General features: G+C 38.5%; 1 protein-coding gene across 2 annotated transcripts in view; it reads left to right on the top strand.

Moving 5' to 3' along the window:
* The window catches only part of AP2B1 (adaptor related protein complex 2 subunit beta 1), a 127,722-nt gene that overhangs the window by 42,211 nt on the left and 63,582 nt on the right, over nucleotides 1–21,929 (top strand). For both annotated transcript variants that reach the window (XM_059380553.1, XM_059380552.1), the window contains exons 8-13: nucleotides 434–554; nucleotides 684–779; nucleotides 6,944–7,059; nucleotides 9,088–9,253; nucleotides 10,782–10,880; nucleotides 19,114–19,373. In XM_059380553.1, coding sequence (XP_059236536.1) covers nucleotides 434–554; nucleotides 684–779; nucleotides 6,944–7,059; nucleotides 9,088–9,253; nucleotides 10,782–10,880; nucleotides 19,114–19,373 — 858 coding nt within the window. The remainder of the gene's footprint in view (nucleotides 1–433; nucleotides 555–683; nucleotides 780–6,943; nucleotides 7,060–9,087; nucleotides 9,254–10,781; nucleotides 10,881–19,113; nucleotides 19,374–21,929) is intronic.

Below are 21,929 nucleotides of genomic sequence, written 5' to 3'. Positions count from 1 at the left end.
GCCAGTGTTAAGTTCTTTTTAATATATGGAAATGAAAATGTCGGATGGCAGAGCAGCTTGCCCCGATCAGGAGGCTAACAGTTGCTTTTGGAGTGTTCCTGTGATAAACACTTGGTGTTGCTCTACTGTTCTGGTTTGTTTTCTGCTGGGCGGGCCTCCTAGGAGTGTACCAGCTAGTGCCTGCTTCCTACGGCTTAGGCCATCATTTCGAGCCAGATGGTTGTTCTTCCAGCACTTCTTAGCAAAACGTACTCTAGCCCTTAAAAATGGTTTGCCCAATGGGAAACTGGTTAGAGGGGTATAATGGAAGTTTGTGAGGTTTGGTGGTTAGGGTGGAGGGGCTGGAGCACAGATTAGCTATTCATACAGACTTAGGAGGATGTATCAATATATGTCTCACCTTCCTTATCAAATGTATTTCTGTGTACCACAGGCCTGAAATCTTGAAGCAGGAAATCAAAGTCTTCTTTGTGAAGTACAACGATCCCATCTATGTTAAACTAGAGAAATTGGACATCATGATACGTTTAGCATCCCAAGCCAACATTGCTCAGGTCAGACTTCAAGGAGATTCAGGTCTATAAATCACTTAGATCTTAAGGTCTGGTCTTCAGAAGCAGCTCGGCCATGAAATCAGTGTTCCAGAATCCTTCGTGATTGTCCATTATCTGGATTTTTAACAGGTTCTGGCAGAGTTAAAGGAATATGCCACAGAAGTGGATGTTGACTTTGTTCGCAAGGCTGTGCGGGCCATCGGGCGGTGCGCCATCAAAGTGGAGGCAAGTGTCTGTTGGTTGTTGTGATGACATCACAGGATTCAGAGTGTTCTCCTCAATCCTTTTTTTAAAATGCATTTTTAAAAATGTATTAAAATAATAAAGCACATAGTTAAAATTCCTAGAGGGAGTCATTTTTAACTCCTTGTTTCAGTTACTCTGCTGCTTCCATATTTCTAAATAATATGGTATTTATTGATTTATCAATAATAGATATTATCTATTGATTTTTGTGCTGTGAGTTAAATAACAGTTCGTGGATCCCACCTTTGTGCTTGAACCCTCCTATTCTCCAATAGTTCTATCATGAGTTTTTTTTTGTTCCTGTATTATCTTTGTAAATTGAGATAATATGCCTTCATTTATTGTTCTGTCAACTAAAGGCTTGCAAAACTTTCTGTGTTTTGCTTTGCATGTTAGGCAAACTTTGCATGTTGTGGCCAAATTTGTAGAGTTGGTATAATACAGATTATTATATTTTCTTTCTTAGAGTCTTTTGTTTTGTTCTGGAGTTTATATAATGGCCTTTTTTCCCCCTTGTGTTGTGTGTTTTCATAGCATCTCTGTCTTCTTCCAGATTTTCAAGCATAGTATCAAACCTGTAAACCTTCTTTTGTCCTGGACACTTCTGTCTCCCGGTCCTCTGTCCTCTCACTTGCTTCAGTCTGGCGTATTGCTTGTTTGGCTTCAGCACAGCCATCATTCATTGGATGGGGCTTCTCTTCGTAGCTCTTTCTTCTTATTGGTACTTCTCTTGCAGCATTTCTTTTGTGTGTGATTGCAATAACTTCTTGAGTCTTAGGGGATATGAGTTACAGTGTTTTGTGTCTGCAGTTTAAATTTAATTATCTGGAGTAGTGTATGGTGACCATTGCATGTCTGTATGTAATATTTTGAGGTGCATAACACACGTATAATAAATTGCAACCCATTTATATTTAAGGATGACAGAACAGAAAGGTCAATCAGGACTTCTGTGAGCATAGGCAGGGCCGCTGACTAACAGGTTTTGCTTTAGGGCAGTCGATCTTTACTTCCATGCCCTCTGAAAGAGCCTGTCTGTGATCTTCCAGGGCAGATTGATTTTTAGTTTGGTTGTAGCCTTCCAGTTGGTGTTAGGGGCTGCTGCTTACACTGCCCTGCTTCATTAGTCTCCAATCCTCCATTTGTTCATCATTCAGAAATGCATTGGGATTAATGAAGGCCTCTGTTGGCTGTGATGGTGTGGAGTCAGAGCTCCTTATTTCTTCTTGCTACTTGACTGTGTGCAGTTCTGCTTAGAGTCAGAGAGTTGGACCATATGATTTCTCAAGGATACTAAAATAATTTGTATGGTCTGTCCAGTACTTCTTAGGAACGGAAGGAAACAGATGCTGTGTCAGAGAAGCATCTGTGAAAGCCATGTTCTGATCGGCCTTCCTTGTTTTTATTTGAGACGGGGCTGCTTCACGTAGTTACTGTCGATAAGTCACTCAGCAGTCCAGTGGTTGGAGCAAGACACTCATTCACCCTGGTTTCTGCTCCTGGTTCTTATATCTTAGTTGCTTCAGGGACTCAATGTACTCTGTTCCTCCACTGAGAAATGGGGATGTCTGATTATTGGGTCTTGATGCATTACATCTTCTTTTTCTCACCCCCTTTCACATTCTTATCTTTTCTTCTTTCTTTTTCATTTCTTACTCCTTTTCTTACCCACTTACTTAATTTTCAGAGAGATTTTAGTAGCATAAAGACTAATTTTGTGTTATTCATTGCCAGACGGTCATTGTCTTTTTTACTTCCTTGGCAAAGCTCCAAAGAGTCATACAAAACTGTATCATTCCGAAGTTAAAAGAGATTTTCTATCCCTGGAATTACTAGAAAGCATTCTCCATCTGGATTCCTAGAGGCTGTTAATGCCGTGTTTTGTGACTAATATGGAAAAATAGTCCATACTCTCTGGGAAGGGTTAAACTTCTGATGGCTTTCCCTTCTTCCTTTGACTCGGGTGCACTGGTGGGAATATGAGAGTATGTGAAGAATGAACTTTGTCTGGAGGTGAGTAAGATCAGCCTTCAAGGTTCCTGCCTTCTAGCTGATGCTCTCTCAGGTTGCCTGCATTTGCTGGAGCACTTTTCCTAGGCCTGTTTCAGTCATGAAGGTTATCAGTTGGAAAGAGTTTCCTGGCCCAAACACAGTCACTGTGGCAGGAGAGGTGATAATTGCCTGTTTCTAACTAAGCATCCACAGGAAGGAGGAAGAACCAGTGAAGGGATTGTTGTAGACTTTCTGGGTAGCCTTTAAACCAACCTGTTGCATTCTTTCAGGGCATCTTACCCTTTTTTAATTTGTAATTAGTTCCAAAGATATGACAGATGTGAAAAAATGAATTTTAGTTTCATGCTTAGCTATGAGAGCAGGGCCTTTTGGAAAGTTTAGATGTCTTTAAGAGTTTATGCTGTATTTTTATCATAACTGTAAATACAGGTGTTTCTGTGTTGCTATAAGTATGCTGCGGTGAAAAAATACATAAAATTTTGTGCCAGTTGGCTAGGTTAAAGATTAAGCAGTAAGCTGTTCAACCAATAAATAGCACTGGAAAGGTAATCCCATAGTATTGTTTTTTCAGTAACTTTTGCCTATTTCTATTTTGTCTGTCTTTTTTTTAAGTAGATTTTACTCCCTGACCCCCACCTTTATTGAGGTATAATTGACAAAATTGTATATATTTACAGTGTATACCTATTTCTTTAAGGAGGTGATAAACCCCTGTCCTTCTTAGGAGTCTTAGTCTTAGTCTTCCAAATAAAATCAAATGGTTTTATTTCCTTGAGAGATTGGGCAGTAAGTTCTCAACTTCCTAGTCCTCTGCTCTCTGGTGTTTACTATTTCTATTTTTTATAAATCAAGATAAGATACTGATATGTGTCTCATCCCCATATGTATGTATGTATTATGTTTAGTTAGCCACCATATTCATCCCTTAATTTTAAAACAAAGATTATATTTTTCCTGTTAGGAAAGCCATATGTGTTTCCTAAATAAAACTATAAAATAAGACATGTTGAACAAAAATGAAACCCTCTTTCCTCCTACCTATTTCACTTTCCCAGAGACGATGTGAATGTGATTTTCAGTCTTCATCTATGTAGTCATTCACACACAGGTGTACTTCTTACAGAAGTGAGATCATCCTAAAAATGCTATTTCTTTTTGTCTTCTGCCTTTTTCGTTAAATTATACATGGACATTTTCCCATGTAACTGTTAACATTTGACATCATTTTTAGTGGATTTATAGGCATAATATTTGGTGGCTTCATAATTTGCTTAACCTTCCTCTTATTGTTGGACCTTAAAGTTCGTGCTCTTTTTCCAAATAATGGTATAAAGAAGACTTTGTAGCTAAGTCTTGGATCTCTAGTGAAAGCAAACATTTTTTCATTTGTTAACCTTTTGGAATTGCTTGTTCATAGTCCTGTGCACCTTTTTCCAGTGGGCTTTTCCACATTGATTTTTTTTTTAATCTTTTATAATTAAAGATATTAATCCCTCATTTTGTTAGCAGTTATTTTCCCAATTTGTTTTCCTTTTGATTTCATTTGATGTCTTGATGAACAGAAGTTTACATTTGCTTATGTGGTGAGTTGTTTTCTCAGTAGTTCTTTAGTGGCACACCTAGAAGATTGTGCTTCACCTCCAACTAAAACTCAACCAGTATTGTCTATTTTTATGGCAAATAAAAATGGTTTTTTACACTTAAAGATATTTTTAGTAATTAAAACAATTAGAAAGAGTTTTGGTGAAAAATATGAGGGTGAGGATCAAACATCCGAACAAATCATCCTTTCCTCACTGTTGTTGTCTCATACTAAGTTTTATAAGTGCATATGCCTTTCTCTGTTTCCAGACTTTTTTGTCTGAATAGTGATTGGATGTTTACCCTTGCCCCTCTGCCGTACTGCTGTAATAAATGGTAGGCTTTTTTTTTTTTCTTTAACCCAAAAGCAGTATGGTTGAGATGACAATTTCCTTGAAAATTACTGTCCCAGACTTAAATGCTTTCCAAATATTGATGCATCATAGGAAATGGCCTTTTGTCTTTATTATAATAATGATAGGAAGGGCTCACTAAATGTGAGCTTTATATCAAGCCCTGTGTTAGCCACTATATCTATATTATTTAATTTATGATAATTTAAATCTTAAAGACCTTATCCTATTTACTTTATAATTGATCACAATTTATATGTTTAAATTTTTCCAGTTATTTTGCTATTGCAGTAACTGCACAGGAAAAACTAACTAAAAATTAATAAAATAGAATCCAAAAGTGGAAAAAATACATAAAGATGGCAGAATCATTTCATGGTGCAACAGAGTCATCATATGAATAACCTCAAGATGCAATTTTGTTTTCATTTAATTGCTTGGAGTGATTTAACTTAGTACCTTTAAAAGATTTTATTATCGTAGTTTTCAGGCTAACGTAGAGTTTCCACTAAAGAAGAATTGATAATGAGCTCTCGTGTATACCTCATCCATTTTGAACAAATATCAACATGTTGCTGCTTTTATCTTCACTCTCTCCTTCAGGGAGTGGAGTGCTATTGAATTTTAATGCAGATCCCAGATAGGATCTTACTAGAGTAGTCCAGTGTGTGTATCTAATAGGAGGGTCCCTAAAAAAATATATCGTCACAATACCATTACTGTACCCAATAACTAACAATAATTCTTAATCTCATTGGAGACCCTGCCCATGTTCAATTTTCCTTAGTTGTGTTTCAGTGTCTTTTTTTTTTTTTTAAGATTTTATTTATTTATTTGACAGACAGAGATCACAAGTAGGCAGAGAGGCAGGCAGAGGGAGGAGGAAGCAGGCTCCCTGCTGAGCAGAGAGCCCGATGCGGGGCTTGATCCGAGGACCCCGGGATGATGACATGGGCCAAAGGCAGAGGCTTTAACCCACTGAGCCACCCAGGCGCTCCTTCAGTGTCTTTTTATAGTTGGTTTGTTCAAATAAAAATCTAAAGAAGATCCGCACATTGCATTTAGTTAATGTCTCGTAAGTCATAACTTACTTACTTTTGGTGCCATTTATTAAAGGGACTAGGTCATTAGGCTTGTACAGTTTTCTGGGGTCTGGATTTGGCTGGTTGTATTTTAGTGATACTGTTTTTTTCTCATTCTGCCATCCCCTGTAGATAATTAAATCTAGAGATTTGGTAATGTTCATCTTCAGTCTTAGGCGATGCTGTGTACTTTCTGTTGAATCTTATCAGGAGGGAGGTAATAGAGTGACCTATCATAGTACATTGTGATATATGATAAATCAGTCCTTGATTTTTAGGATCTCTTGACTGAAATCCTTAGCCTTTTAAAAGCTGTGACTTACAGTTTCAGTATGTTAGCTTTATCACTTGTATTCTCCCAAGTCCCTTCATTAATAAAAGATGAGATTAAATTTTATAAAGTATAGGCTGGGGAAAATTGCAGTTTAAGGCTGTAGACTTTCAGTTTTATAGTTCAGAAGATGGCAAATTTTCCTTAGTTTTTTGAGTCACAGATAATTTTGAAAATATAATGAAAGCTATGGAATATATTTTCCCTGGAGAATATACTTGTATGCACATGTGCAATTTGGCAGTTTCACTTTAAGACATTTAAAGATGCTGTCTGCTGTCTCCACTTACCCATGAACTCCAGAAAAAGATCTACTTTGGCTTATTCTTTCATTCTTCTTTCCTCCTACCTTGACTCATTCTTTCTTCTCATTTCTGTTTTCTGTGGCTATCCAAGATGATTATTTTGACTCAACTTATTTGTCAGTATGTGTTGCAATGAATAAAATTTGGGCTATATCTGGAACTTCTGGGTATCTCCATCAAATAGCCTAGCCTCTAGTATAGCTTGGTCAAATTAAGTGCCTGATCTTTTAGTTTAGTTTAGTTGGTGCACTTGTATGTTTCAAAGTTATTTTTTAATATAATTTTTTATTTTTTTATAAACATATATTTTTATGTTGAAGTTTCGTTATTGAAGAGACCATCTGACTTATTTAATCTGCAGAGCATTGTATGAGCACATTGCTTGATCTCATCCAGACTATTTCAAAGTTATTTTTATGTTGAAGTTGCATTATTGGGAGACCATCTGACTTGTCATTTATTATGTTCATTTTTGTAGCAATCTGCAGAGCGTTGTGTGAGCACATTGCTTGATCTCATCCAGACCAAAGTAAATTATGTGGTCCAAGAGGCAATTGTCGTCATCAGGGACATCTTTCGCAAATACCCCAACAAGTATGTCCAAATACTTCTACCTTCTTCCTCAGATCATTTAGGAAATGTTTAAGTAAGGCACTTTGAAATTGGGTAGGTAAGAATTATTCTTTGTAAAATAACTGGTCATAATAGGATACTTTATTAAAATAGGATACTTTATTATGAAAAATACTTTTTAAATTAAACAATTAAAAACACTAAAGTTTTTTTTAATGTTAAAATATATATATCAGGTGGTTACCACTATATCAGGTGGTTACCACAGGGATAAAAACCTGGTTTTTCATCCTGTTTTATTACTTTGAGAGGATTCGAAGCTGAATGACCGTTAGCTGGCATATACTGCAGATGACTAGATTCTTTTTTGGTGACGTTACTATTAAATAGAAAGCCCACGTATTACAGACTTTCCAGGCATATTTCAGTTTATGCCTATTACAGGGCATTTGTGCTTCTTTTCACTCTCAGAAATAAATGTTTCAGTTTGAATGATAAATAGCTACATAGTTGTAAAAGCCAGGAGGGTGACAGTTGCACTGTTTACTTTACATGTTACCTACTACTTTGTAGAAAGTTCTAGAACATGTTACGAATTATCAGAGTCTCTGTTTCTGCAGTATTATAGCTATTCCCATAAAGGTGTGCAAAATCTACAGTTGCACTCCATAAATATTTCACATTGAGCCCTCTTAGCCGATGAAGCAAAAACACTTAATTAGGTTTGATTTTGAAGGCAAGTGATTAAAGGACCTGAAAGGGCGAAATAAGAGCAGGTCTTGTAAGCATCCTATATCTCATTTTACCATATAATCATAGAGGTATTTTGCTGAAGATTCTGATTAGTCTTTAAAGATAGTGTTAAATGGAGCAGCTTGCAATAAGTTAACTTCGTTGGTGGACTCAGAATTAGAAGAGATACTTTATTTAGCAAAGTAGTGGTTTATTTAGCATTACTTATACATTTTTTAAAATTTTAGAAGTGGTATTTTTGGGAAAAAGGTATTACCACTCTCCTAGGAAAGAGGAGAGTTGGATTTCTAAGTTTAGAAAGATTAAGGGTGGAGATGTATATTTCATTGTGGTTAGTGGAGAAATGTGTCCATTTCTGGTTTCTATTAATAAGGGGTTATGACAGCTTAAGAAAGTGCTATCAATCAAGAATGTGGTTTAATTAGTGGAAGTAGGGCAAACAATTAAATGTACTATTCAGTGGTCTACATCCCATTTATTACTTATTGTCAGTTTTTTAAAGATTTATTTATTTTTGAGAGAGCAAGCAAGTCGGGGGGGAAGACAGGGGGAGAAAACTCTTAGCACAGAGCCCGATGTGGGGTTTGATCCTAAGACCCCAAGATCATGATCTGAGCTGAAACCAGGAGTCAGGCGTTCAACCAACTGCACCACCCAGGCATGCCCACATTGTCATTTTTATGTTTAAAATGACCTTAGCCAAGGAGATGGATTCAATGTGGCAAATGATAGCACTATAGACCGGTGCAAATAAAAATAAATACTTGAATTATTTGTTTCTTTGGAGGAACGAGTCCTTAGTATGGATGCGTTGGGAGGAAGGAACTTAAAATCTCCATAAAAAGCAGAGTTAGTAGATTAGTAGATGAAATTACTGTTTGTAGTCTGGATGCTGCTGTTGTCTAACTCTTTCCTAAAAGTATAGCAGAATTTCTGTTCCTTTACCGTGAAGGCAAAGTGGGATAATACATAGGAAAATTCTCTGATCTAGGTAATAAGAAAGATTGTTAGAAATTGTAATTAGTGGTATTATATTATACCACAGGTTAATTTTTCCTTGTGAAAAGAGTATCTGATGAGCTTTTATAACAGTTTATGGTCAGTTATGAAAATGTAATTGAAGGGAAACTTAAGACAATCTTCTGGCTTAAAGCCTGTGCATTCTCTTGACAAAAATTTTTATAGTTTGGTGGTTTGGTTTACGGTACGTTGTTGGTGGTTTTGTTTTTAGCTTTCATTGTTAAATACAGTTCTCCATTGTGCTCAGTGTAATGCTAGTTCGTTTTGTTAAACCAGGTATGAAAGTATCATTGCCACTCTGTGTGAGAATTTAGACTCACTGGATGAACCAGACGCCCGAGCAGCTATGATTTGGATTGTGGGAGAATATGCTGAGAGAATTGACAATGCAGATGAGTTACTAGAGAGCTTCCTGGAGGGTTTTCATGACGAGAGCACCCAGGTAAGTTCTCATCTGTGTTCTGTGTGTGATCTTTTGGGGAAGATTTCAGGGAAAGTAAAGGTTATGCACTTTACTCTGTGTGTGTGTGTGTGTGTGTGTGTGTGTGTGTGTGAGAGAGAGAGAGAGAGAGAGAGAGAATTTATGTATATATAGAATGTACATTTTCTCCCCAAAGGGATCTTTTCATTTGTGCTAATTTCTGGTGGGACAAATCTGCCTTAGACCAGTGGTTCTCAAACTTGAATGAACCTAGAGAGTTTGTTAAAACACGGGTTTCTGGGCCCCCTCCTTAGTGTTTCTGACTCATTGGGTCTGAAATGGGCTTAAGCATTTTCATTTCTTACTGGATTCAGGTGCTGCTGCTGCCAGTGGTCCAAAACCATGCTCTAATAACTACTGGCTGAGAGCAGTAGTTCCCACTCTTTAATTTTCTCTTACCAGTAAATGATGACCTATTCCTGTTCCTAATGGTTAGCAGGTGCTCTCACCTAGGGCTGGGGTAAGGACTAGCATGTGCAGTTTGGAAAGATTCTCTGTGGGTGGTTAAGACTCCCCCCACATCTTCTGTCTGTCCTCTACCAAAATGAAGAGGTGACCTCAGAGCCACAGGCCTGGACAAGCAGATAAATTATAAAACCCTTTTCCCCTGGCATTTGCACTCACACTGCACTTTGAAGGTCATGTATATAATTCGCCTTAGTAATTTTTTTTAAAAGATTTTATTTATTTATTAGACAGAGATCTCAAGCAGGCAGAGAGGCAGGCAGAGAGAGGAAGGGAAGCAGGCTCCCTGCTGAGCAGAGAGCCTGATGTGGGACTCGATCCCAGGACCCTGGGATCATGACCTGAGCCAAAGCCAGAGGCTTTAACCCACTGAGCCACCAAGGTGCCCCTTGCCTTAGTAATTTGAATGGGCTTTATGAGGAATGCATATAAGCCTGTGGCTTTGTGTATGGTTCAGCAACCCACTCTTAATTAGCCATGATCTGGTATGATTTTACTGTTTTTTGGCTCTTGTTCTAATATGACAGATAATTCCTTAATTCTCCCTAAGTTGTATCTTTTGGCAGAAGTGTATAATAAAGGATTTTATAAATAATCAAGCAATTTTTGATGCCAAAAATGCAGTTTGGGGATAAGAGGCTACCAAGTTCTTAATTGATGAATACCTTTGACCTGCTGTTGTTTTTTTTTTTTTAAAGATTTTATTTATTTGACAGAGAGAAATCACAAGTAGATGGAGAGGCAGGCAGAGAGAGAGGGGGAAGCAGGCTCCCTGCTGAGCAGAGAGCCCGATGCGGGACTCGATCCCAGGACCCTGAGATCATGACCTGAGCCGAAGGCAGCGGCTTAACCCACTGAGCCACCCAGGTGCCCCAAGACCTGCTGTTTTTGATAATGGCTGAGTTCTAGCTTTGTCAGAAGCCCCCATAGTAATTCATAGGTGGTAAGCACTACTTTGGAAATGATGGTAGGGAATAATGCAGATGCCTTTCACTTTATCTGTTAAATTATGTCACGCTCTTAGGTGCAGCTCACTCTGCTTACTGCCATCGTGAAGCTGTTTCTCAAGAAACCATCAGAAACACAGGAGCTGGTACAGCAAGTCTTGAGTTTGGCAACACAGGTATGAAATCTAGAAAAAGCGTGGGTTTGGTTGTCTGGTGTTATGTTTTGGAAATTAGGAAACTCTAAGAAGACCCATTTGGAGAGATTTTAATTGAAAAGGGTGAAGTCTTTAGAACCTGTTAAAATATAAAAACAGTGTCTCTTATACCACTGAATTATAGCTAGTTCTTTGGCTTTACCAGTTTTTATCATAGTTCATGAAAATTGAACTTAGATTTTTTTACTGTCAATGAAGGACCTACCATATGAAAATGACATTGAGTCTCAGTGATACTGGGTGATTCACTTGCATCTCTTTCCTTTTGGTGGACTTAGTTTTAGATTCATATCAAAGTACCATGCTGGTAAATGCCTTGACAAAGGTCTCAGGTATTGTTCTACCTTCTAGAGTTGATTGCCTGTCTCTTTAAAGAATTTTAAAGTACTTATGCTGCCTCCTTAATTATTGGATATTTTTGGTCCTCCCTAGGATGAGTTCTGATTTCAGGAATGTGGCAGCCGGCCATAGAGATCAGGTCATTGTTTTAGATCCACTGAGATCAAAATAATTTATTTTACCTAGTGTAACTAGAATAGTAATCATCAATTCATAATTTAGTTATGTTCTTAATTGAATTTATGAACAGGCTGAGTGTAGCAGGCTGTCAGAAGTTCAGGTGTGTATCTATATAGATCTGAGTCAGATACTCAGTTTATCATTTTTATTATTCATCTCTTTATAGTGGTATTTTATCAGAATTTAAAATCCTTTCACATGGGGCGCCTGGGTGGCTCAGTGGATTAAGCCGCTGCCTTCGGCTCAGGTCATGATCTCAGTGTCCTGGGATCGAGCCCCACATCAGGCTCTTTGCTCAGCGGGAGCCTGCTTCCTCCTCTCTCTCTGCCTGACTCTCTGCCTACTTGTGATCTTTCTCTCTGTCAAATAAATTAATAAAATCTTTAAAAAAAATAATAATAAAATAAAATAAAATAAAATCCTTTCACAATACTTTGCCTAGTTCTAACTTGTCGTCTTTCCTGTTACTAATTTTACATCTTATAAAATGTATTTGTTAGAGTTCTTTGAAGTGGTGTTTTTTTTTTTTTGAACTTCCCTTTTAAGTATCTTCCTTTTTGCCTGAAGCAAAGCAGTTTCTATAACCATCAAGGCAGTGGTTATTTAATATTACCTGTGTTGAAGGGAGCATTCTAGACTTCCTAGTCTTAGACCCTTGATCATTCATTTGGATCTGTGTTAGGATGAATTTAAAACAAGTTTCTAAAGAGAATCTGGGCCTTTCTCTCTGCTCATCTGCAGGTAAGGATAGTCCTATAATCAAGCAACTGTCCTTGATAGGTTCCCCTTGTAATTCACAAGTTTTCAGCCCTACCTCCATCTCCTATTTAAGTCTTATGGGTCTGTATTTAAAAGGCATCATCAGAGAGCTGTATTTTGGATTCTTTTCAAGAGTTCAAACCTCAGTCTTGTCATCCCCTAGTATTTGTCAAAACTTGCCTGAGATAAAGTGTTTGGGGAGCATTGCTTAAAGGATATAAGGACTCTATTCTTACTGATAGTCGAAATTCACCACTGAATCAAGCCAAATTATTAGAGGGCTGGCTAGCTATACTGCATTTTACCCTGCCCCTAATAGAATTTCATTTATTAAACTGTATGGATCCTGTCACCTTGTAGTAGGGGTTATCATGAAAAACTGTCCTCTTTGGATCTGTTGTCAAAATTATTTGTTACTCCATGTATATGTTTTTTTCTCTGTGAGGTCCCATCAAAGTCCTAACCACTTTTGGATTCTCCTCCGCATTGGTATGTAGTTAACCACCCATCTGAATAGCTTACCTGACTAGGTTTCTTGTTTGTATCAGCTGTAAACCTTAGAATCAAATTTAGGTATCTCCTGTAGAAAATGTATAGGTTATTGTGGCATGCATTTTTCTCTTTTTAGTTTGACTTAGGCTCTCTAGCCTTAGATGCATTTTTGTAAGCTTTGCTAAGTCCTTTCCTAGGACAGGGCAGATATAAGTAAACCATCAGACATTCCTGATTATAGACTTTTTGTACAAGGACTAGTGTAGAATCTTTAATAATAACCATTTGTGTTGTGCTTACTATGTGCCAGGCATTCTAGTAAGTACTTTACATATTAACTTAATCTCAGTAAGGGTTGCTACTGTTGTATTCCTTTTTCTTTTTTTTTTTTAATTTTATTTATTCATTTGCGACAGACCGATAGAGAGACCGTGAGCAGGGGGAGGGGCAGAGGGAGAGGGAAAAGCAGATTCCCTGCCCAGCAGGGAGCCCAACATGGGGCTCTGGTCGTAGGAGCCTGGGATCACAACCTGAGCTGGAGGCAGAACCTTAACCATCTGAGCCACCCAGGCGCCCTGGTATTATTCCTATTTTATACATGAATAAACTAGGACATGGCCCTGTTAGTATGGGGCAGAGTTAGGACTCAAACCCTGGAAGCCTGGCTTCAGCATCTTTGCCCTTCTCTACTGTGCTGTGCTGCTTCTCCAGTCTAAAGGTCAGGGATGACTTTGAGACTACGCATTCCCTTCTTTTCCCTGCTTGAAGCACTCTTGTGCATTACCCATACATATAAGTGAACTTAGTAGTTTTAAGATCATTGTGAATGATTATTTCATACTTGGTTATAAATAATTACTAAGCAGTTTCCCTAGCCCTGCCTTTTCTGTCCAGTTAATGAGATCTGAAGAGTTAGCAAATAACAAGCATGTTTATATATTATGCATATATATGTAATTATTATTATTATTGTGCATATATATAATTTCTACTGGAAGTTTTGTCTCCTTTTTTCCCCCCCCTCAAGTTTGTGGAATAATAACCTAATACACACACACACACACACATACACCCTGGTGCAAAAGGGTGGTTTTACTAAAGCACAGGGACAAGACCCATGGGCAGGAAGAGCCACTGAACCTAGTACTTTTGGTTGGTACCAATTTAAATTGAGGGCAGTGTGATCTGCTAAGTTGTATTAATTGGAATTGGGTGATGGGATTCTGTTTCTGCCACATCTCTGGTTCAGGACGTGACTGAGCACATTTCTTTCTAATATAGCTCTTCTCCCATCTCTACAGTAGAGTTAATACTATTTTTTACCTGTGCTGAGAATTCAGTAAAGTATATGTGAAATATTTATGCTTCTAATTTTAAATAAAGTGGTGGTATAATTAGAAATATTATTAGGGGAAAGAAAATGAACCCTTGAATCCAAAACTTCATTTTAAAGATTTGTCTTCTTTGCTTTGGTAGTTAGAGAGGAGTTAGTTAAGAATATACACAGAAGTGTCCAGACTTTAAAAATTACCCTGTATAGTGTATGAAAGAAAAATTAAGATGAAGACTTCTCTATCTGTGAACTAGAAACCACCATCATCAAAATCACCTGTGTTGCTTGTTGCAAGTGTCAGTTCCTGGGCCTGCTCCTGACATAATGAATGAAACTCTGTGGCCCTAGAATCTGCTGCTGAGTGGCCTTTCCTGGTGTATGCTAATGCTCACAGTCCAGTGTAAGAATTGTTCTTTTAGAGCTTGCCTGAGAAGAATTATTTTGGAAGCTCTCAGATTTTTAGAAATGGACTCCGCCCCCCCCCCCCCCACCCCGATCCTGTCAAGGAACTCTGGGGCTAGCAGAAAAACAGATCTAAAACCAAATTTTCTGAGCCACCAAACACATTATGGCCCCTAAAATCATAAAAAGTTTGTATTTTCATGTCCCAAGTCCTTAACTGGGTCTGATTTTTAAAGTCTGTGTCTATTAAGATTTACAGTGTGTATATCCTTTCTTTCTTTCTTTTCTTTTCTTTTCTTTTTTTTTTTTTTTTTTGAGAGAGAGCATGTGGTAGAGGGCCAGAGGGAAAGGGAGAAAGAGAATCTCAAGCAGGCTCCATGCCCAGCACAGAGCCCAACATGAGACTCAATCTCATGATCCTGTAGACCTAAACCAAAATCAAGAGTCAGATTGAACTGGGGATGCCTGGGTGGCTCAGTCTGTTAAGCGTCTGCCTTCAGTTCAGGTTGTGATCTCAGGGTCCTGGGATCCAGCCCTTTATCAGGCTTCCTGCCCAGTGGAGTGTCTGCTTCTTACTCTGCCTTTCCCCTCACCCCCAGCTCGTTCTTGCTCTCTCTCTCTCAAATAAATAAGTAAAGTCTTTAAAAAATAAAAATAAAAAAGAGTCAGACGTAACTGAGCCATCTAGGCACCCCCTGTCTGTTTACCCTTTAATCCATTGATTCTGTATGCAGCATTTTGCCCTATTGCAGTGTTTTGAATTTGTTAGGGGAGGAGAAGTCCTCAAACCTTTTTTTATAGATGTACATAATTTTGTAAATACCCACAGGAATTTTTTCTTTTTGCCATTTGGTTAAGTATGTGTTCAATGGAGGAAATAAATAATTTGAAGTAAAAAAGTATTTTAATCAATATATTATTAAATTGTATTTTAAAGTTTAATACCTCATCAGTATTACTAATTTGTAAAGACAGAAGACTGAATTTCCCAGTCAATGAGGTGCATTATTCATTTTAATTATATAATAAAAAGCATAATTAGTCTATGAATTTCAAATGGTATGCTTTGGAGATTGAGTATATAAATTAAGATTTAACATTTAGGGTGCCTGGGTGGCTCAGTGGGTTAAAGCCTCGGCCTTTGGCTCAGGTCATGATCTCAGGGTTCTGGGATCGAGCCCCACATCGGGCTCTCTGCTCAGCAGGGAGCCTGCTTCCTCCTCTCTCTCTGCCTGCTTGTGATCTCTGTCAAATAAATAAATAAAATCTAAAAAAAAAAAAAAAAAAAAGATTTAACTTTTAATTTATGTATCAACAAAAGCTGGGGTAGGATTGCTTTCCTGACCTGTTATTTTGAGAAACTCATATTCTACGCTATTAAAAAATCAGTTTATTTATATATATATGTATATTTTTTTAAAGATTTTATTTATTTATTTGACAGACAGAGATCACAAGTAGGCAGAGAGACAGGCAGAGAGAGAGGAGGAAGCAGGCTCCCAGCCCAGCAGAGAGCCCGATGTGGGGCTCGATCCTAGGATCCTGGGCTCATGACCTGAGCCAAAGGCAGAGGCTTTAACCCGCTGAGCCACCCAGGCGCCCCAGTTTATTTATATTTTATAATCTTCAAAGTTTGTTTCCAAATGAAAATCTGAGGAGGTTTCAGGCTGCTATTTATAAATGAATTACCTGACTCCTCAAAAACAAAACAAAATCATTTAAATTGGGTACTATCACTGTTTCCTTTTTTTAACTCTGGCATTTCAAATACTACAAACATTTTGATATGGTGTGTATGTATGATATATATATATATATGTACTTCTGGTGATGCTCCCTGTGTATGTGATAAAGATTATCTTAAGTTATGTTTACAGTTTTGATACTCTATTAACTAACTTGCCGTATCTTGGTATTCTTTATGCTTTTTTTTTTTTAAACCAGTAATCCACTGTGGATGCAAATTAAATAATATATAACTGAAGAAAAACCATATAAAACCATGTAGTCAAAACCATTGGGTTCACTGCTCGTATTAAGACGAATGCTGGGGCGCCTGGGTGGCTCAGTGGGTTAAAGCCTCTGCCTTCAGCTCGGGTCATGATCCCAGGGTCCTGGGATCGAGCCCCACACATTGGGCTCTCTGCTCAGCAGGGAGCCTGCTTCCTCCTTCTCTCTCTCTGCCTGTGTCTCTGCCTACTTGTGATCTCTCTCTGTCAAATAAATAAATAAAATCTTAAAAAAAAAAAAAAAAGATGAATGCTAAGTGCCTTACGTGGCTAAATCATAAACCAGTTCATCTGCTTACTTAGCAGCTCACATGGAAGCACTCAGATTGGCCCAATTTTGAAGAAAATATTTTTGTAGTATTTTAAATACAGATAACTGCAACAGGGACTTACTGTTGTGGCAGTGGAACAGCATGGTCATACATGCCACCGTACACATACTCTGAGAGGTAGATACCAGGATATTTATTTCCACTCCCTAATGATCACATGAATGAATGAGTGAATGAATGAATGGCAGGAGGGAGGGAGAAAGAGGCAGGAATCTAAATGTCCATTAAAAGGCCTTAGTGATAATGCGGTGCTGTATATATAGGGAAAATTGCAGGTGTATGTGCTAATGTGGAAAGTACCTTGCAGCGCAGTAAATAATGTGAAACTAGTTTTGTATAAAATGAATACATGTACGCTGAGGAGCTTTCTGGAAGGATACATATCACACTGGAGGGTTAAAGTGGGGAAGGGTTGGATGTTTGGGAAGACTTAAAATTTTTATTTATTTTAATTATTTATTTTTAAAAATATTTTATTTGTTTATTTGACAGAGTAGGATAGAGAGTGGGAGAGCTTGAGCCAGGGAGAGGGGCAGAGGGAAAGGAAAAAGCAGTCTTCCCCACTGAGCAGAGAGCCCAGTGTGGGGTTCAATCCCAAGACTCTGGGATCATGACCAGAGCTGAAGGCAGACGCTTAAACAACTGAGCCACCCAGATGCCCCTGTTTGTTAAAGTTTTTAAAATTTTTTTTAAAGATTTTATTTTTTAATTTGACAGAGAGAGATCACAAGTAGGCCGAGAGGTAGGCAGAGAGGGGGGGTGAAGCAGGCTCCCTGCTGAGCAGAGCCTGATGTGGGGCTCGATCCCAGGACCCTGGATCATGACATAAGCCGAAAGCAGAGGCTTAACCTACTGAGCCACCCAGGCGCCCCTAAAGATTTTGTGTTTAAGTAATCTCTACACCCAGCATAGGGCTTGAACTCAGGACCCCAGAATAAAAGTTGTTAACTCTACCAACTGAGCCAGCGAGGATCATCAGAGACTTATTTTTATATTACAAATTTCTAATTGTGGGGACGCCTGGGTGGCTCAGTTGGTTAAGCAGCTGCCTTCGGCTCAGGTCATGATCCCAGCGTCCTGGGATCGAGTCCCACATTGGGCTCCTTGCTCAGCAGGGAGCCTGCTTCTCCCTCTGCCTCTGCCTGCCATTCTGTCTGCCTGTGCTCGCTCTCTCCCCCTCTCTGATAAATAAATAAAAAAATCTTAAAAAAAAAAATAAAAAATAAAAAAAAAACAAATTTCTAATTGTGATGTGGCATTGATAATTTTTTTTTCTTAGCAGTGAGTATGTATAAAATTATTTTAAAACTACTACAGAAAAAAAAAAATTAAGAGGTCACCCCTTTGTGGAGGTGCCAGGGTGGCTTGGTCTGTTAAGTGTCTGACTTCGATGGGGTCATGATCTCAGGGTTCTGGGATTGATCCCCATGTCCGGCTTCTCACTCAGCATGAAGTCTGCTTGTTCTTCCCCCGTTACCCCTCCTCTTGCTTGTGTTCTCTCTTGAATAATAAAATCTTAAAAAAAAAATTCTCCTCCTTCTGTCCCCCCCCCCCCCCACAAAATGTCACTCCTTTGGGAAGCACTCAGTTTCATGCTGTCTTTGAAAATTTTTTATTGGTTTAAAAAATAGTACTTCCCATTCTGTATGGTAATAATTAGTACTCAGAGCGTGTCAAAGTCAGGCACTGTGTGTTGTCATCCTTTACTTCCAGAGCCTAGTGTCTCAACCACAGGAGATACTTAGTAAATCCTTGAATGAGGAAAGAAAGTACAGGTGAAATATTTGTGAGGTATATTTCATGAGTAATCCTGCTAATATTTATAGCAGTTAAAAAAACGTTATTTTTATGTTCCAAGGCCTTCTCGAGGAATTAATTTTTACCAGATTAAACTTCTGTTTTCCTTTTCCCAACTTCCCTTGAATTTCCGTCTTAGGACTAACCCATCTCAATTTATATTTAAATTCCTTGAAGCATTAGAGATTGTAGAATTATGACTGTGTTACAACAAAGTTGAGTGTAAATATTTTTTTTAAGGTTTTACGTATTTATTTGAGAGTGAGAGAGCGCTCAAATGGGGTGGGAGGTGCAGAGGAGAAGGGAGAAGCAGGCTTCCCAGCTGAGCAGGAAGCTGATCCAGGGAGCTGGATCCTGGGTCTCTGGGATCATGACCTAAGCCGAAGGCAGATGCTTAACTCACTGAGCCAGCTAGGCACCTGAGTTTAAATATCCTAACAGCCAACTCTTTATAAATCACTACAGCATTGCCTTGATAAAAAGTTAAGTAGGCTGGGTTTTTGTATGGAGAAAAGTTCCATTTAAACCTTCTTGCCCTTACCTTTCATTAGGATTCTGATAATCCTGACCTTCGAGACCGGGGCTATATTTATTGGCGCCTTCTCTCAACGGACCCTGTCACAGCCAAAGAAGTAGTCTTGTCTGAGAAGCCACTGATCTCTGAGGAGACAGATCTTATCGAGCCAACTCTGCTGGATGAGCTGATCTGCCACATTGGATCTTTGGCTTCCGTGTACCATAAGCCTCCCAATGCTTTTGTGGAAGGAAGTCATGGAATCCATCGCAAACACTTGCCAATACATCACGGGAGGTAAGCAGGTGAACTAGATGGGGTTTTTGGTTTCGTTTTGTTTTTAAAGATTTATCTGACAGAGATCACAAGTAGGCAAAGAGGCAGGCAGAGAGAGGGGGAAGCAGGCTCCCTGCTGAGCAGAGATTATGACCTGAGCCTTAACCGAGGGGGTTAAGGCAGAGGCTTAACCCACTGAGCCACCCAGGTGCCCTGAACTAGGTTTTGAGTGAGAAGTAACTCTCTAGACAGAGTTGGTGTTTCTCATGCTTTTATAGTCTAGGAAAGAACTTGCTGTGCATTTTACAAACCTGCTGTACTGCCCTAGGGGCTTCATCTGAATAGCAGTGACCACAAACATAATAGGTGAAAGGCCCTCTGTGTTCTAATGTAGGAGTAGATAAGATAATGGCTTTAGAAAATGGTGAAGACCTTCTAAACTGTTAAAGTCTGAGAGTTGTTTAAATCTGTAGCTGAGGGTAGAGAGCTTGTCAGGGCTGAAAATTGAGAAGAAAGATTTTGTGTACCCTCAGCTTGCTTGCTTGCTTGCTTGCTTGCTTTTTTTAAAAGATTTTATTTATTTATTTGAGAGAGAGAGCATAAGTGGCAGGGGCAGCAGGAAGGGATAGCAAAGGGAGAAGCAGACTCCTTGCAGAGCAAGGAGCCCAACATGGAGCTGGCTTCCAGGACCCTGAGATCATGACCAGAGTTGAAGTTACCACCTTAACTGACCAAGCCATCCAGGGGCCCCTGCCTTGAGTGTAACTTTGGTTGAAGCTTATGGATAACATTAGCAGATAGGCCTTTTGTGCTATAAAGCTAAAAATGAAATAATTGCAGGATTGTTTTATAAAAAACCATCTAGATTCCTTCCTTCTCCTGGCTTTGGGCTTTGTTCTTTTTTTATCTCTTTAAGGTGTGAGATTTAAGATTAAGATTAGGTGTGAGATTTTTCTTGCTCTTTGGGGTAAGCCTATATTGCTTTTACCTTCCTTCTTAGAATACCTTTTGCTGCATCCCAAAGACTTTGGACAGTTATGTTTTCATTTTCATTTGTCTCCATGTATTTTTTTATTTCTTTGATTTCATGGTTGACTCACCCATTGTTTAGGAGCATTTTGTTCAGCCCCCATGTATTTATGTTCTTCTCTCAGAATTTTTGTTGTGGTTGATATCTAGTTTTATATCATTGTGATCATGTGGTCATATGCATTATGTGATTTCAGACTTTTTGAATTTATGAGACTTGTTTTGTGACCTACAATCTGATCTATTTTGGAGAATATTCCATGTGCATTTGGAATCACACAAAAATGTGTATTCTGTTTTTGGATGGAATGTTCTGAATATATCTGTTAAAAAAAAAATTTGGTCCTATGTGTCATTCAAAGCCACTGCTTCCTTATTGGTTTTCTGTGCAGATGATATATCCACTGATGTAAATAGGTTGTTGTCCCCTGCTACTATTGAAATACTGTCAGTTTCTTACGTAATGTCTATTATTAGTTTGTATTTGGGTGCTCCCATGTTGGGTGCATTAATATTTATAATTGTATTCTCTTGTTAGATTGTTTTCTTCATGAGGTGGTGTCCATCTTTCCTCTCCTTACAGTCTTTGTTTTAAGGTCTGTTTTGTCCAGTGTAAGTATTACTACCCTGTCTTTTTGCTTCCATTTGCATGGTTAATGTGTTTCCATCCCTTCATTTTCAGTCTGCATGTGTCTTTAGGTCTGAAGTGAGTCTCTTGTGGGCAGCATATAGGTGGCTCTTGCTTTTTTATCCATTCATTCACCCTGTGTTTTCTGATGAGAGCATTTAGATAGAATTGGGATGCAGCAGTGCTGTTCTAAGAGGGAAGATTATAGCAGTACCTTCCTGGGGCCAACTCAGGAAGCAAGTAAAATCGCAACCTTATCTTATATCTAAAGGAACTAGAGAAAGAAGAAAGCACAAAGCTGGTAGAAGGAAGGAAATAGTAAAGATTAGAGTAGAAATAAATGAAATAGAGACCAAAAAAATAACAGAACAGATTAAGGAATCATGACCTGAGCTGAAGGCGGAGGCTTTAACCACTGAGCACCGAGTACCGATTTTCTTTTTAACTTGCCTCTGTAACCATATTTATAGACCATTTATATTACCTTTCTCATGATAACTTTTGATCTTCAGAGGGGGGAAGCGAACGAAATCAACCAATAAAAACAACCCTTTCTAGAGCACAAGAAAAGGACCAGTATTTCAACTAAAAAGAAACAGTCTCTTACATAAGGTCTTTATCTGATTAATAGTCTCTTTATAATTTGTTACCTTCACAATCCCTTATGTAGTTCCTTTTTAGATAATCTGTGTGTGTGTTTGCATTTGTACTTGTATTGTCTTTTTTTTTTTTTTTTTTTAGATTTTATTTATTTATTTGACAGAGATCACAAGTAGGCAGAGAGGCAGGCAAAGGGGGGGGGCGTGCCTGGGTGGCTCAGTGGGTTAAAGCCTCTGCCTTTGGCTTAGATCATGATCCCAGGGTCCTGGGATTGAGCCCCACATCGGACTCTTTGCTCAGCAGGGAGCCTGCTTCCTCCT

This window comes from Mustela nigripes, chromosome 16, assembly GCF_022355385.1.
Source record: "Mustela nigripes isolate SB6536 chromosome 16, MUSNIG.SB6536, whole genome shotgun sequence".
In the NCBI taxonomy this organism is placed as follows: domain Eukaryota; kingdom Metazoa; phylum Chordata; class Mammalia; order Carnivora; family Mustelidae; genus Mustela; species Mustela nigripes.
Note: the sequence above shows the minus strand (reverse complement) of the source record. Positions and strands in the feature narration are given on the sequence as shown.